We start from the raw sequence: 16,815 nt of genomic DNA on the forward strand, positions 1-16,815 counted from the left end.
AAGCACGGTGAAGTCCCGGGGCTCTAGCCAGAAGCTCTATGTAGCTATGTTGTAGGTCGTCGTATTGGTCCGTCCGCTAGCAACACTGCCGATCCCCATTGATGTATGTACTTGTCCATCCATGCATAGTAGACTCAACTGCCTGTCTCGGCTGTGGCCGGCTTCTACCACTACATTCAATCCGGAAAAGGTATCACTCGGATGAACCGAACGCGCTCCATGGCTGGCTAGCTACGTGTCTAGCTCCTCTTGCTAGACGCCGCCATTGGACTACGATCCAGCACTGCTGCACGCAACGTGGATGGAAGACTGCCTGTTCCCGTGGTCGCTGCCCGCGAGTAACATCTGAACGGGCGAATCGACCGACCGTGCTGAGGCTTGTCACCTTGAGATGGCAAAAATAGTACGAGCCTACAGATATACCCGGCACAAAGTGGTAACGACACGGTGGTTACACAGGGGGCTTCTTCCCGTGCAATCAGTGACTTGCACGTCACAAGAAGCCCGTAGTAGCTAGCACCCATGCTTGCCAAATCGTACCATCGGCGCCGGGAAGCATTTTGGATAGAGGAAGAATCATGTATTTCACCAACGACTATAGTCTGTGTCTCTCTTGCTGGCAGTCTCTTGGACTCGCAGCAAACCAATGCGATCGCCGCCGTCTCCGCCTCTCCCACCCCCCCCCCAGGCGAACGCCATGTGTTGCTTCTTATACCATAAAATCATAACCTTGGGTCTTCGTACTCAATATGGCCCCCAAGCCGCGCCTGTCTTGCGCTGTTCGCCATTTGCCGATTAAGCTGCTGTTCCCTCAGTCCAGTTTGAACTCAAAAACAACGCAGAACTCTTAAGCAGTAGACTGGGCCATCGTACCGTAACCCTGCCCGCCAGTTTGCACACGCTCGCTATAGACACCAGGGGCTCGTTTGGCAGCGAAACGTCCCTCGCGGGCCTGCTCCCGTCGGTCGAAGTAGACATATTCGAGGTAGAATGCGTGGATGTGGCCGGGTATGACACTACCGAGAACAGTTAGATTCCGAACGGACTGACAGTTATATGTGTGAGGACCAAGCAACGTACCCAAGGATCGTGAGGCAGATGTTGACGAACAAGTCGGCGCCACAGCCGGCCACCATGAACACTCCAACCGGAGGCACTGGATTTCCACATTAGCTCCCGAGCCATCGACAACGACCGGAGTTTTCGCTGGATCGTCTCCTTCTACTTACTGAAGATCGTGATGAGGATAATGAGGACTCCCGATATGGCACCCATCTTGATTGCTGTATTCGTTGACGCTTTGATTTAGATGCCTGGAGGTATTCTATGTGTTTGATGGTGTCGCGTGCGGTTGTTGCTTGCTGTTGTGGTAGTAGTCTGGGCTCAAAGATGGTTGATTGGCAAGAAAGGGTGGCGGCTACAATTATAAGTACTGCAACGCAAATTCCGAAATTGTTTTATGCGCATCTGTTCCAAGTTTCACGAAGAAATTGCCTTGCTCGCCATGGCATGCTTGTTACATGGGCTTGGCCGAGTCGCCATTGATGCAATGACGTATGCGCCACCAAGCGCACGTGCTAAACACCGCGACTAACGAATTCTATCAGCCGATTTATCCGTTGCGCATATCCAAATATGTTTGACCAAATATGAAGTCCGTCGAGAACATGAGATTACCGGCCTGCGATTGATGACTCAACTTGGAGCGTCGTATATTCAATGTGATCAGTAGTAGTAATGATAACAACATAATACGTATTCACACGCCGGAGCATATGTCATCGAGTTATAGTCATCATCAATCATTCAGAATGCCTATCAACTTGGCAGTTCAAGCCTCGACATGTCTCCTCAAAATGAATGATGTACGATGTCAACTGGCTTATCACAATTCACGAGGACTCGGTGGTATGCCAAGTCTTTCATGTTGAACATTGATCACATCTTGAGTTTGGGTGACCCGGTCAATCTCCGTTCTCCTCCGTTTCAACCCAAACCATTGAGTCTAGAACAGTTCTAGAAGACAGACCTTGAGCCTTCTAGCTTTTGTTGCCGTCCCGACTAGCAAGGGCTACGCGTCCTCGGTGGCGACCCTAGAGTACGGAATAGGTAGGTAAGGTTTTGGCAGCCTCCCCGCCTAAGTCGATTTCATCAAGCCTTGCCAGTACTACTGCGACTACGGAGCACCCTCCAGTCCTTATCGACTTGCTACCTATGCATGTGGCTTGGAGTACGTAGTCCACGCAAACGCAAGGCTGTCACCACGAAGCTCGGCGCATACTGCTGAGTACAACGGCGGTATCAAAGCCGTTTGGTCAATGCAGCAGCATCCGAATGCATGTGTTCAATGATTGACCAAATGTTGACACGCGCAGCATGTATGTATGGATTTCGATGTGAACGTAACCTGCACCCTCCTGAAACGACTATCACAGACGTGATCCTTGCAGCTCATGTGGAGAAGCATCCCGGACCGTCCCTTGGATCTGTTGGGACTCTATTGATAGTAGGTACACAGCGGGATTCCCGGTCGTAAGCAGCTTGACGATATCTATGATGTTACACGCCTCCTCTGGTATCGGAGGCTTCGAGATACTGCTCCTGCGTGGACGATGCTGTGCAAGTATAGCATCGCTTGCAACTTGTTCAGTGCGTGCGTACCATGCCTCCTTTGGACCAAGCGTGCGACAACGAACCACGATGGTCGGGCATGCTATCTCAACCTGAGGTTGTCCCATCTGACCGGTGAGCTCCAAGCAGCTACAGGACAAGTTTCTTCGCCTATATCATGTATAATAATATCCGGCAATAAGATACCATAATAAGACCTGTAGAACGGGAGTGCTATTGATGAAGCTGCCTGAACTATGTACTTGGTCGGCGCTTATTGACAGCCGGTGGAACTAGTGCAAGTACCTAGTGTTTAAGTAAACACAAGTTTCGACTCTACACGAGGCTTGTGGCCGGGCGGCATGGACGGAAAGGAAAGGAATCAACGGCGCCAGTTCCGGGGATGAGAATGGCAGTCGCATAACACGGCCAAAAGACGAGAGATGTTTCTATGAGTGGATCCCGGGAGTCTGGAGGCTCAGACAGATAACTTCCCAATAGTTCATGTTCGCAGGGGAGCCACGCTGAAGGCTGCCCCCCTATAGACCGCATGTCAAATGTGTGTGACTGATCAGAGAACCCCTAGAGATGTCGGTTGCGAATCCATCCATTGGAAATAATCTACGTAGGTACATATCCTGTTTACCACGATGGCCCATGTGTCATCTAACCTAATGAACGCCCTTTGGTCAAAGGGACCTGTCTGTTGGACTTCAGCCGAATCGTGCCCGCCGACTACAATGGAACCGATCGAGTCACTATGCATACATGTGTTGTATGTAGCAAAATAAACCCCTTCGGATGTTTACTGATAGGTGGCTATATCTAGAGATTCATATTGACGTTGGGTTATTTCGAGTCAGAGTTTTGGATATAGGTAAGTATTTTGATGTTTGCAACACATTGACTGAACGCCCATTTTGACTCTGAATCAACCTATGTTCTGCTATTAGAGTTCTGTCAATATTGACGGAACTGACATGGCAGGTTGCGATTCTGGCCAAAAGTTTTACTTTGGTTACATGAGATGACATCTTACAAGTCGGATAAGGAACACCACCAACCTACCGGAAGCACAGACGCCTCAGCGCTGAAACGCCCGGGCCCAAAAAGTGCATATATCCCTGCCAAGAGGGCTACCCAGCCAGGAACCACGGGAAACATCAAATGACAACCTGTCCAACGTAAGGTGCAGCAGGTCGGCCTTTTGTCGGTGCCAGGCTCTTGATTACGCCAGCGATGTTATAAGACGATATCCAGGTATATGCCAATCGTACCTGATGTGGATTTTCATACTTCCTACCGATTCTATTGTCGGTACATGAAGCAGAGAAGCTTAGCCCGAGACGGAACCAGGCACGCAGCATCTGTAACTCACCTTCGGCTGTTTTGGAGCTCAAGCTACAGCTCAAGCGACCTAAGTAGGTAGGTTATTGGATTAGTATGCGTGCGCTATGAGCTCACTGTACATATATCTGTCACATAGATGGATATAGCCGTGATATCCAAAAGTTGCTGGCTGCAGGTGTGTCGGATGGTATTCTGATCTAGTACAGCACATACATGCAGTGACAGAAGTGTGTTCTGCGAAGCTTCGGTGACAGGTTGACTCTTAACCTTCGGTATCTGTGGGAATCTGCTTGACAACACGTTACGGCGGCGGACGCTATCCACTACAGCATGCGCTGAATGTAAAGACAGAGCTGTCCATCTACATACACGATATCTAATGTGGTTTGCATAGGGAGTACGCAACGTGTATATGCAGAGAGGATTAACAAAGTGCAGGTCTCCACTCTACTGGGCCCGACGCAACGGGTGTAAAAGGGAATACCTAGCAGCACAATAATAAGCAAAAGCGCGGTAATGGCCAATTGCCAAGCACCCGCAGTTGGGAATTGAGTTGCTGCTTGGAGTGGGTGTCTAGCAGCTTACTGAAGGGCCGACGAGTCACTTACAACGACGCGGAACGCGTGGGTTTGAAAGGATCGGGTTTTCCAATCCACCATGGCCCGAGTCAAGCTGACTGGTTTCTACAGCAAGCAAAGTTGCTGAAGAGACATGTCAAGAATATGGTAGGTTGGTTAGGTATTCTTCGGTTAATGCAAGCCTCGCAAGCCCACCCTTCCTATTCATTATTGATGTACATGTATGTTACTAGGTTAGTTCGAGTTCAACCGTCCCCGTCAAACACGGGGCTAAACTCCTTTGAGCAAACAGCACATCCGCTTTTTTTCACCACACGAAAAGACAGCGATCAGCTTTCACAACTGCCCGAACCAACACCAGCCGAAACCACACCACCCCCGAGCAACCCAAGCCCCAGAAAGTGTACAGGCCGGTTGTTTTAGTGGTAACAGAACGCTGGACTCATTGAAACTGGAGCTGGCACCACACGCAATAACCAATTCGACTCAGGGAGTCGGTCACCTCGCTCTCACCTACTCGACTCGCAAAACTGTACACGCACACACACACACACACACACACACACACACACACACACCACTCTCTTTCTCGATTGTAGTCTCTCCACCACAGTATCATCATCGCTCTCGCGCAAACCCTTGCATCCATTCTTTTCTCCTCCCTTTCCCTTTCCTTCTCTGGTATTTGGTTTTCACCCCCCAAGGACCGCAAGGAAACTGCAGAGATTTCTTGCTGTGAGGAAAGGCGTGGTAGAGAAAGATACCAAGCGGAAACTAGACTAGCAAGCCCATTGCTGTGTTCCCACTCTCCCATTTCCCCTTGAAGTACCCCTTCTTCGAACCGACCGAAGCTTCAGCACACCGACCTTCGGTTCACCCGTTCTTGGTCTTGCACCATATCCTTCGACCATTTTGTTTGGAAGGCTCTGCATTTTTACCAGTCATTCGTATTTCCCATACGCTCAGGCAGCTAGCTGACTCGATTCTTCATCGGGCGAAGGAGAAAACGAGGAGGGAGGAAAAAAAGGACTTGGACGCCGACCACAGCCGCCATTGTCACGACGACCTCACGTTGAGAATTCAAGGGATTGTTCTCCAGCCGACACGGAAACCCACTGCAATTATAATAATTATTGTACCATATCACGATCGTATATTCCCTCCACCGTCGTACCACCGGCACCCACGTTCACCATGTCGAACCAGCCGCCGCAGCCGCCTCATTTCGACCGGTACGTCGTCATTCATGTAGCAACCACCTGCGATGAGCACGGCGTCTACGTTACGAAAGATTCGGCCGAGGTTATCGAGCTTGGATGGATTCTGCTGGACGCGAAGTCTCTAGACGAGGTATGGCACAAGATTTTCCACCCAATTCTGCACTATGGAGCTGTTGCGGGCCCCCCGTCCTTGCATGAGAAGTGCAGACGGTGCTGCAAATTGCTTCAGGATGGTTACTAACGCGGTTTCTGGCAGATTCACCGCGAAAATGTTCTTGTCAAGCCTATCAACACGCCCATTACTCCGCTCTGCAGTAAGTTCAGTTCAAGAATACCCGAGCCCGACGATTCCCCGTGATGTGCTGTGCTTAGCCGATCTCGCTTCTGGGACGGACAAGACTGACCTGGTGTTCGCCTACCTGCAGCTAGTCTGACGACCTTGACGTGGGAGCATGTTCGCAATGCGGGCACGTTCCGAGACGCAATTAACCGCTTCGACGCTTTCGCTTCCGAGCACTTGACCTCGCAGAACCTTGATTTCGTCTTTGTCACCCTCGATGCCTGGGACTTGCGAGTCCAGCTTCCCCGCGAGGCCCGCGACAAGGCCGTCGTGCTGCCTCCCTACCTGCAGCACTCGCGCACCTTCGACCTGCGCACCGAGTACCAACGCTGGCAACAACACCACCCCGAGTCTCTCCCCTTCGGTCCTTCGATGCTCTCCAACATCTGCGCTGCGCTCGAGGTCGAACCAGTGCAGTCCAGTGCTCCCATCAAGCACAATCTGCCTTTCCATCTGCAGGCCCTCGCTCCCGCCTCGCCTCGCCGTGCCATGGAGGAAGCCGTGACGTTGGCTAGAGTTCTTCGCGGGCTGATCCGTAAGTCGCAGCCTCGCGAGACTCACCCTGATGTCCTCACCAGACCCATGGATGCTCGGGCCGATGTCCGTGCCTTCCTGTCGGAGCGCAGTAAGGTTCTTCATATGTCTGGTCTGCCCCATGACACGACCCAGTCCGAGCTGGAGAGCTGGTTCACCCAGTTTGGCGGCCGCCCAATTGCGTTCTGGACTCTTCGCACGCCGGAACAGCACAAGCCCACCGGGACTGGCTTCGCCGTTTTCTCCTCCCACGAAGAGGTTAGTAATCCCCTGGCAGAATCGTCCGATGGCTTCGCTAATATGTACATGTGCTCCAGGCTGCCGAGAGCTTGTGCATGAACGGTCGTGCACTCAATGAGAAGGCCATCGAGGTCTCGCCTTCATCAAGCCGCGTACTTGACCGCGCTGCCGAAATACTAACGCCTTTCCCGCCAAGCAAGAACAGGCCCCGCCCTGGTGACTGGACCTGCCCTTCGTGTGGTTTCTCCAACTTCCAGCGCCGCACCGCCTGTTTCCGATGCTCCTTCCCCGCAATGAACGCTGGCGCACAAGGCGGCGAGATGACTGGTGGTGGCGGCGGCGGCAGTGGCTATGGTTACGGAGGCTACGGCGCTCCTCCCATGATGCCCCCACCTCACCACGGCGGAGGTCACCACGGTAATATGGGCCATGGTGGTGGACGTATGGGCGGTGGCGGCGTTGTTCCCTTCCGCGCCGGTGACTGGAAATGTGGCAACGAGGTTTGCGGCTACCACAACTTCGCTAAGAATGTTTGCTGCCTGCGCTGCGGCGCAAGCAGAGCCGGTGCCGCCGTCGTCGCCGATTCCGGTTACCCTTCGCCCATGGATAGCAGCTCGAGCTACGGTATGCCCGGCAACAACTCCATGGCTGGCACTCCCGGCCCTGGACCTTTTGCCTCGGCTGCTGGTCCCTTTGGTGCTGGCGGCGGTTATGGTCAGCAGTTTGGCGGTCCTCCCAGCACATATGCTCTTCCTTCCGGTATTGGTGGCGGTGCAGCTCCCTACCCCTCTCTGAACACCCACTTCGGACCTGCTCCGGTTCTCACTCTGCCGGTCCCTTTGATAGCCGTGCTGCCGAGGCCGCTTTCCAGTCGGCGAGCAATGGCCCTGCATCAGCCGGCCCGTCTAATAACTTCTACTCGAACCAGAACGAGAGTGATCCCTTCTCATTTCTGTCTACTGGCATTGGTGGGCTCTCTGTTAGCGGAGGCGATGCGCGCCAGAACGGTGCCGGTGCTCCCCCTAATAAGTCGCCAGCCTAAAGGCATTGTTATCAGCTTGGAATGGCCCATTGCGTGACCTCGGATCTATCTGGGGCCGTGCTTGTTTACTCTCATCGATACTGTCAGGTGTTGGGCGGCTGTGGAAATACACCATGTTTTGACGACATTGATACTAAAGTGTCACTAATTTTGGGGGATGTACTTTGAATGAAATGCAGATGGCAAGCCATCAAACACCTTGGCAGGTATATCTCACTGGACTCAGACTTTCGATGATATGACAGGCTTGGAAGAACTTGGTACCGGAAGGGGGGAGTCAAGGTTGTGATTCGGATAGGGAGGGGGTGTTGGTTGCGTATAACCAAAATTACTTTGGGGAGGGGTTCGCTGGAAAGACAAAAGTGGAATTATCGAGTAGAGTCTCAGCACAACAACATCGGCAGCATCCTCGATACACAGTTGGAGAGTCATCATGGCTTAGGTCCTCTGTAGGTCACCTTGGTCTGCACTTTATAGCGATACATGGCCTTGTCCTGATACCCTCATTATCGGACAAAGGGCGACTTTTGTACATGGTTACTCTTGTGGTATGGATTTGGTGGCATAGCGCGGGGAGTGTAAAGGGTATATCCTTGGCCTCTTTTTACTAGTTGTCCAAATTTTTGTCTTCTCTGCTTCCGTTATTTTTCCCTTCTCGTTTCCTTCACCACGCTGGTTATTTCCCGTCAAACTCTTGTTCACATTGTTGCCACTGCGGCCTGTCATTAAAGTCTCTATTCTTGTTCATGTTCATGGTCACTCCTCACCCACGAAAGGAATCAATTACATAAAACGGCACAGCCTGGGAGTGGTGGAGTCGGGGAGTGCAGGTTGGATTAGTTCGTTATTGCACAGCTGGATGGCTGTCTCTACATGTAGATCAGAGGCCGGGCATCGCCGACTCAATCCTCAGTTTATGGGCTTTGCCTTTATATGGACTGATGCAAGTAACATCTTTTATTACCAAGACTCAATTGCCTTCTCACAACTGTCGTGTTATGTGTCCGGCAGCCCAGCACAGCAAGAGGTGCTTGTGGTGTGGTTGCAAGATTGGAATGTCGACATCAATACTGTCAGTTGTGCTCTGGAGGAGTTCGGTGAGAGGTTAAGAGCAATATCGAACGGGTATTACCAGAGTCGATGTGTCTGAATTACAATGATACTCATTCAGCAAGATCTCTCCATATTTCCGACCCATCATCTCAAGGCTCATTCATTTTGGACATTGCCTGATTCGCTTTCATCTATATCTACTACCAGTCTGCTCTGCTTTTGTTCCCTACAGATGCTTCATGGGCTTCCTAGACGACTAAGTGAATAGGCTCCCCTTTGCGTTTGCATCTCATGACATGCTTCTTCATCTTGACAGCTCCCCCACATTACACTGTCTCGGAAGCCTGGATGACATCAGTCATTTAACCCCCCTCCAACAGTTGCTGAAGTCTAGTGTACAATACAATACTACATCTTTCCAGCAAATTTCTCTGGCAACATTTTGGTACCCCCTAGAAACTGTCGCACATAGAACCGAATATGGCCAACAGGTGCTAGGACGAGCTCGTGGTCGACAGCAGAAACGAGCTGCAGGGAAAACAAATATTCGCAAGGCACTGCTGCTTCCGAATAGGCAGCGTCGGTCAACCCGTGGTGCGCTGGCACTTTAAGGGCTGCGCGCCTGGATGCTCCGGTAGCCAGCAGCAATAGCCTCTTCTTCAGCCTCTTGAAGAACAGCCCAAGCAGCCTCAACCGTCTCCTCTATGTTCATCGCAGTGTTGCTAATACCAGCGCCGGCGTCGGCTGACTGAGAAGCGGCATCAGCTTGATCGTTCTCTTCGTCATCCTCCTCCTCCACCTGGAGGTGCAGAAAGTCCCACATACACCCAGGCGCATCGGCCCAGTCGAAGTCGTCCCACGTGTCGTCGACACCGATCTCGGTCTCGTCCCCGTCTGACAGCTCCTGCTCCAAGTCGCGCAAGACGTTGTTGATAAAGTCCTCGTCGATCACCGGATCTTCGGGGCCAGCAGGACCAGCGCCTCCGCTGGGCGGCAACAAAGGCGAGTGCCTGCAGTAGACGGAGCTACGTGACGAGCTGCCTGCCGGTGGAGCCATGAATCCAGCCATGGTCGGCGGAGCCGACGATGCAGTACGGCTTTGGCGCCGCTGGTACTCGTCAAGGGTCCGCTTGAAAGACTGAGGCAACTGGTATTCATCAGCGGGGGTCTTTGGAATCCAAGCATTCTCATCCCCCGTTCTGCTTTGGTTCTCGTCTTGACTGCCAAAGCCGCCTTCGGAGTCCGTATCGGAGTCGGAACCGAATTCCGAGTCGCGCATGCGCTCTAGCTCCAGCCCCCGCGCCGTCACGGGTCCGTGCGTCTCGACCGTGTCGTCGGCTTCATTCTCGATAATCGAACCGCTGCTGCTAGGGATTTCGGGCGGGCCGCTGCGGCCGGTGATGGGCTGCGTGACGGCGTACGAGAGCTGTACTGTGTTGTCGTCCTCGTCGGTGTGCTCCCGCGGGTCCCACAGCTGGTTGTTGTCCCACTTGCGCAGCAGGTCGTCGCGCGCGAGCTGGGCGTCGAGGACCTCTTGCTGCTCGGCGGCGGTGAGGCTGCCCCAGCGACCCTTGAGGATCTCGATGCGCGTGAACTCTTCGGTCGTGTCGATGTGCCGCGACTTGTGCGCCGCGTTGGGCATGTAGATCTCGGCCTCGGTCGGGCACAGGTTGCGGCCCGTCTTCCAGTCGAAGCAGCCCCAGAGCATCAGGGGAAGTAGGTGCAACTCTAGCTTGAGGTCGCGCCGCGCCGATTCCTCGGCCACGAGCTCCTGGACGTGGACCATGTGGTTGCGGTTGACGGTCCTGTCGTGCGGGTCGGGAAGGGTCGCCAGAGAGCCGCCACTGCGCTCACCCCAGTACTCGAGGTGGACCTTGCCCCAGTCGGCAAAGGGCACACCCATGAGCTTCCAGTTCTGTCGGAGCAGCACTTCGGGGGCGGCGGGCATGAAGATCGACCAGGTGCAACCGAGGTCGTACCGCATTTTCAGCGCCATCAGCTCGTCGATGGTGCGGTAGCGCTCGCCGAACAGCATCTGGCGCAGGGGCACGAGGCTGCGCTGGCCGAGCAGCAGGTCCGACAGGTCGGTGTCCTCGGGCCCGTAGATGGGGTGGTTGAAGCGCAGGTCCAGCTTGAGGAAGAAGCACTGCAGGCGGAGCAGGTCGAGGTCGGTGAAACCCAGGATCTCGTCGGGCAGACCGAACGTCCCGGCCCTGGCCATCCGCTCGAGGCTCTTGAGCGGGGGCACGGCCATGCCCGCGTCCAGCCGGGCCTTGGCTTGCAGGATGTAGCACTTGCAGCCGATGCTGTGGCTGCTGCGGGCGTCGTTGCGTATGATGGACCGGCGCTCGGCGTTGGTCGGCGACGCCATCAGCTTCCAGAGCTTCAGAAGGGAGACTGAGGTGCCGGGGGGAGTGCGGTGGCCGCGGCGTGCCAGGTGGGCGAGGATATCGTCCGCTGCCTCCTGGCGCGTGTAACGCATGGCGTACCACTTGAGGGTGGGAACCAAGCGGCAGATCTTGTGATCGTCTTCATCGGTGTCCTTGTCGGCGTTTTTGGCGTCATCGTCTGAGTATGTCATCTTCTCTTTGCCCTTGCGGCTGCTCGTGTCAATGCCGTTACTTTCGAGATATTCATTGTCAGCTGCGCCCGGTTTATAAACATTGGTTTCGGGGCGGAATGGATGAAAGCCGGTCGGCGTTTGTGGTGTCTTGAGTGGCCGGCCAGCGGGATCGGGAATGGTCAGGTGTCGATACGTGGCGCTGCGCCAGTTATAGACAAGGGCGGCATCCAGGCAGTTGACTTTTGTCCAGGCATGGATGGAAGACCGCAAGAACTCATTGATGGCTGAGTGGAAGGTCTGGTGGACGCTGTACAGGTTGAGAAGATCGGCAGGCGGCAGGTACTTGCAAACTTCCACGACGAGTTCCAACTTCGTCGACAACTCGGTGATCATGTCGAACCGCTTGGAGTGGCGGCTGTGACCGGTTTTGAGAGCCAAATGAATGCGTTCGGAGGGCGTGATCTTCTTGGCGGTACGTCGTCGGTAAGTGGATTTGGGCTCCTTCCCCTTCTTGCTCTTGGAGGCAGAGCCGCCGCGCTGGTTTTTGAAGAGGGCTTTGACGTCTGGTTGGTACATGGATACCGCCTCTTCGTTCTTGGATTGCTCCTCCTTCTTGATCTCGACTTGCTCCTTCGCGAAGTTGGCAGTGAGTGGCGTCTCCAGAGTGAAATCAGTCGACAGATCGGTAGCCTTCTGGTAAGCTTGGGGAATAGGTTCCACGCTGTAATTCGCGATAGACGGTACTCCCTCCGCCCTCTCTTTATTGTCTGAGAACACCATTGCAATGGGGCTCTTCAGCAAGCCGACCTGCTCCGCCGGGCTCTTGCCCCAGTTGAGGGCGACCTCGAGTTTATCCATACCTCCTGGCTGCATCTCCTTGGTAGACTTGGCCACCATAGAGAGATAGTGATTCGGGGCAGGCTTAAGCGCGAGTCGGGAGGGCTGCTCAAGGTTGAGGGCCGGAGGAGGTGCCTTTCTGTTTCCGGTGGTGCTGGAAGCAGCTGCAAAACCGGCAATCGCGGCCAGAATCGGATTCAAGGTCGGGGCCGGAGCCGAAGATTCAGCAGCATCACCCCGGGGCCGGATTGACAAGACCGATTGGTCTGGGCTGGGTGTAGATGTAACAGCGGGATCAGATGATGCGGTTGTAACAGGTTCAATCAAGTCAATCTCCTCACCCGAGTTGGGTGTAGGCAGGGCAGAGGCTGGCTTGGATGCCATTGCAGGGGCGCCCTCATTGGGTGTTTGAACAATGCGGCCGACATCCTGTTTCTTCATCCAGAGGCCGAGCTCATGACCATCTTTGTCTGTGATGTTGATAGCCTGGCTGTCTTGTGTCATCTGCTGTGCATCAAGGCCGGCTGGGTCGAGCTTTGTGGACGTGCTCGGCGCTGAAGCTGACAAACCATGGGCAGCGTTCTGGAAGTTCTGAGAAGTAATGTCAACGGAGACACCGGTCATGCTTTTCATCAGCTCTGCCGCCTGTTTGCGTCGAGCCACTGTACGAAAGGCATTGGCCAAGTCCTCATTGGTGAACTTGATGTCAGGATTCTTGCGTTGAAAATCCAGAACCCTGTTGTAGACTTCGTCCATGCTCGGCTTCTTAGTGGTGGCAGGCTTGTGAGGAGAAGGCCGGCTGCCTCCGGCATCTGTCTTCCCCTGATCTTGGGAAGCCATGATGAGAACGGAAGTGTTGAGAATAGCTAGTATGTGTATGGGCAAGTAACTATGTGGAGGGACTGTTGGTATTGGCGCAAAGGGTCTGGCAAAATGGACCAGATGAGAAGGTGTTGATGTTCCGACGTGACCTGCAATTTGCAAGGCCAGGTCTGGGACATGTAGATTATTGCGTACAGGGCCAAACAAAATCCAGGTGTCGAACCCCTTGCAAGTCACAGTAGTGAACGGGTCTCACTTTCAGCTTGCTTGCGTGGAGAAGAGCTGAAGGAGGAAGGATCGTGGATGAAAGATTGGTGTTGGGCGTGTGTGAACAAAACCATAACAACAACAATGGCGAGGTAGAAGTACAAGAGACCCGCTTTCCTCGAGAACAATCAGAACCCAAAGGGATTGTTGTGCACCACTAACCATGTCGTCGCCCCCCGGCGATGAACAAGTGCGCACCGAGTCAGTAGGTACGAGGCAGGGCCGCAAGGGCCGGCCCCGGCTCCGCATGTGCGGCGGTCTTTGATCTGTTCCAGGAGCAACTAGCAGGAGGAGATACATATTGCTTCCAACAGCTGAATATTCTGATGTGCTTCTGCGAAGTGACGTTCATAAACAGGCGCAGAAGCGAGCACCTCGCATGATCTCCTTTGAGAAGCTCAGCTTCAAGTCTCTGGTTCTTCAGATCACAGGATCTTCTCCCGACGGCCAATCCTATAAGCAACCTATGCCAGCGGGAAAAGATATTCAATGTATAAGTACATGGAGCATAACGTGACAGCAACGCATTAACGACGCAAAGTATGTTGACGCTGCTGGCCCCTGAAGCCGCTTGTCTAGAACTGTAAATATGGGGATTGAGGATGGTCTTCACACCCAAGCCGAATCAATTGCCACCAGTTGCAAGCTTGATACTATCTTACAATTGCTACTTGTTCCTTACGATGTGAGGTTACGTAGAATGACACATTCTTGAAGCTCGGAGGCCTAGATCTGGACAGTCGTCCTGAAGCCCAAAGTCTATGCTTCAGACAAGCCAGATCAACCATCAGATATCTTTGGACGAGTTGACCTGAATGGGAAAGAACTAACCACACTGGATTGGATGAAAGAGATATTCCAACCATTGAATATGGTGCGCAGTTATTAGGTTAAGAACGATAGTCCATATAGCCGGGCTACATCGCCTGTACGTACCTACAAAAAGGGGGTGTTGTGATCACTTCCAGGCCCATCCGCTCACAAGAAGTCGGGTATTGAAGCCATGTCGTAGAATAAAAAGAATCCATCCAAATGATGTGTTGTATTGCCCACTACTGGAATCGAACCAGTGATCTCATCATGTCGTCGGTCAGAAACCTCCTACTAGTGATGCGCTTTACCACTAAGCCAAGCGGGCTTGTTGATCAAAGATCATCAGATTCTTTGATTGGCTGGAAGAAAGAGTTGTTAGTAGAGATTATGAATATGGAAAGCAGCGGTGAGTGATGGTGGTGGAGTCGTGGCTAAGCTAGAGGCTCATTTCTGCGAATTGTGGTAGGCTACGGAGCATCCGAGAGATGCTGTGAGGGAAAAGAGGCCATCAATAGCTGAAAGATCACCAAACCCGTTTCACCTGCGGGCAGCAAGACCTTGAAGTCCAGTGGAAGCAAGAAAGCAGCTCAAGATTGGTATCACAATGTACATGTATTGAGTTGCTGCTTGCCCCCCGAGAAATTCAGCAATTAAGTCTATGGTTACATGTAGCCAAGGACCAAAACACCATAAGCACGATCAATGCCGCGCACCACCCTCGAACCATCCCGAATCTCGTGGCACCTCTGGTATGCGTGTAACTGCATATCCAATGCAGTAGCCTTGCTGCGCATAGCTTCTTCACATCCACTAGCAGTAGACTATTGCCGTCCTTCTGCTTCTCCCCGCACATCGAACCGGTCTTCTCCTGGGTTCCGGCCGTAACGATACCATATGGTCGCCTAGAAATAGTTCGGACACACCGATATTGAATATCATCAAGTAGTTTTGCTAGCTGACGATTGAATTAGATTGCGCAGATAATAACGAGGCGGGATTATGAGCCTCCCCTTTACCTGCCCATCTCCTCTAAATTAATGTCGCCTTCATCCTTGCCCACGATAGATTCAGCGACCTTCCACACCTGCAGCATGTTGTCTTCAGCAGCACTGGCTACAAGCCAAGGGTCGTTTAGATTCCAGCTGAAATCGGCCAGGTGGTTGGTGTGACCTCCGTGCATGAACAAACTGCGAGCGAAATCAGTAATATGTCCAATGAAGCGGTTCCGGAAAACTTACAGCTCGGGTGGTCCGTCTTCCTGGTCATCTGGTTGCTGCTCGTCGCCAACACGACTTAAGTCCCAGAAGATTATGCGTCGGTCATAACTGGCACTGCCAAGAACACCAGCCTCATGGGGGTGCCAGGCAATCGAGGTTACAGCGTCCTGGTGGCCTTCGAGCGTGTGGACCTTCTCCTTGACATTGCGCAGATCCCAAATACCAATGGTCTTATCGGCTGAAGCTGTAGCAACAATGACTTCCGTCGTAGGGTTGAATGCGAGCGCGTTGATGGCGTCGCTATGGCCATGGCGAGCTACGAGTGAAGACTGGGTAGTCGACTCCTGCCGTAAGTCGAGTATTTGTAGCGTCAAGTCATCAGACACACTGCCGAGGAAGTTCTTTGAGATAGGGTGGTATTGGACATCGTTGACGACGTTGGTATGGTGAGTATAAGTGCGTGCCGGGCCGAGGGTGGTCTTGCCGCTCTCCAGGGACTTCAAATCCCACAAACGGACTGTTTGATCTTGACTGCCCGAGGCCAGCGACCCTTCGACGTGAGGGTTCCAGCAGAGGCCAAAACCTTCGTCCTGGTGGCCCTTGAGTGTAATCTGTGGATTGACCGTTCCGTCGGGCTTCACGCTGTGTTTGGTGCGATCGAAGATGAGGATCTCACCGTCGACTGTGAGGGTGGCGATCAGGTCTGGGTTCTGCGGACAGTAGCGAGCCTTGTTGACCTCGCCAGGGTGGTCGATCTGCTGGACGATGTTCCACTTCATAGAACCCTTGTCGGATTTGCCGTAGCCTCCAATTTCACCTCGGTCTTCATCGTAGTCGCCAGGGTTCGCCTTGATGGATTTGGGTATCTCCACTTCCGCGATCTGAACGTGGTTGGGCTTCTCGTCGGCGGTATGGGTGCCGATTAACACACGATGAATGCGACAGTTCTTTCCCTCGGGTTCCTTGACATCGGGGAACCATTGTACGGTCAGGGTGGGCCAGGTCAGAGCAGTGCTGAGAATCATGTCGTAGAGGAAAGGCGCGTTCTTCTTCCATGTCTTGTACTCCTCGTTGATCAGCCGTTGCTCTTCGTCTTCGGAGTCCTGGCCTGTCATGTTGACTGTTCGCGAAGGCGAGTCAGCTCTATCCTGGTACGGCGTTTGTTATCTGATTCTGGGTGGTGGAATTTTACCATCAGGGTCCTCGGCAACCTGCGCGGGAGCCATGGTGAGAGCAGTTCGATCGCTTTGGGGACTTGCGGCTTCCCAATTGAGCTGGGGGTCACGAATTGATCAGGAAAGTGAGGGTGAAGACGATTGGTTTGCGTCG

General features: G+C 53.3%; 4 protein-coding genes across 4 annotated transcripts; 1 reads left to right on the forward strand and 3 right to left on the reverse strand.

Annotated features, from left to right (window-relative positions):
* Window positions 1-847: 847 nt before the first annotated feature.
* On the reverse strand, window positions 848-1,275 carry PG994_013803 (uncharacterized protein; the record flags this gene model as incomplete). The annotated part of the gene is made up of 3 exons (XM_066865212.1): window positions 848-1,016; window positions 1,081-1,156; window positions 1,230-1,275. The coding sequence occupies 3 exons, from the start codon at window positions 1,273-1,275 to the stop codon at window positions 848-850; spliced, it is 291 nt and encodes a 96-aa protein (XP_066708341.1).
* Window positions 1,276-5,732: 4,457 nt separating this feature from the next.
* Window positions 5,733-7,914, forward strand: PG994_013804 (uncharacterized protein; the record flags this gene model as incomplete). The annotated part of the gene is made up of 5 exons (XM_066865213.1): window positions 5,733-5,888; window positions 6,015-6,072; window positions 6,184-6,890; window positions 6,950-7,690; window positions 7,801-7,914. 5 exons carry the CDS (start codon window positions 5,733-5,735, stop codon window positions 7,912-7,914), a joined length of 1,776 nt encoding a protein of 591 aa, XP_066708342.1.
* A 1,660-nt stretch (window positions 7,915-9,574) lies between these two features.
* On the reverse strand, window positions 9,575-13,207 carry PG994_013805 (uncharacterized protein; the record flags this gene model as incomplete). The annotated part of the gene is made up of 1 exon (XM_066865214.1): window positions 9,575-13,207. One exon carries the CDS (start codon window positions 13,205-13,207, stop codon window positions 9,575-9,577), a length of 3,633 nt encoding a protein of 1,210 aa, XP_066708343.1.
* Window positions 13,208-15,281: 2,074 nt separating this feature from the next.
* Window positions 15,282-16,712, reverse strand: PG994_013806 (Histone acetyltransferase type B subunit 2; the record flags this gene model as incomplete). The annotated part of the gene is made up of 3 exons (XM_066865215.1): window positions 15,282-15,456; window positions 15,508-16,606; window positions 16,679-16,712. 3 exons carry the CDS (start codon window positions 16,710-16,712, stop codon window positions 15,282-15,284), a joined length of 1,308 nt encoding a protein of 435 aa, XP_066708344.1.
* Window positions 16,713-16,815: the final 103 nt, after the last annotated feature.

The sequence above is a fragment of the Apiospora phragmitis genome (assembly GCF_038363925.1).
Source record: "Apiospora phragmitis strain CBS 135458 chromosome Unknown utg000013l:1.0-2965645.0:1.0-2969333.0, whole genome shotgun sequence".
NCBI classification, from domain to species: domain Eukaryota; kingdom Fungi; phylum Ascomycota; class Sordariomycetes; order Amphisphaeriales; family Apiosporaceae; genus Apiospora; species Apiospora phragmitis.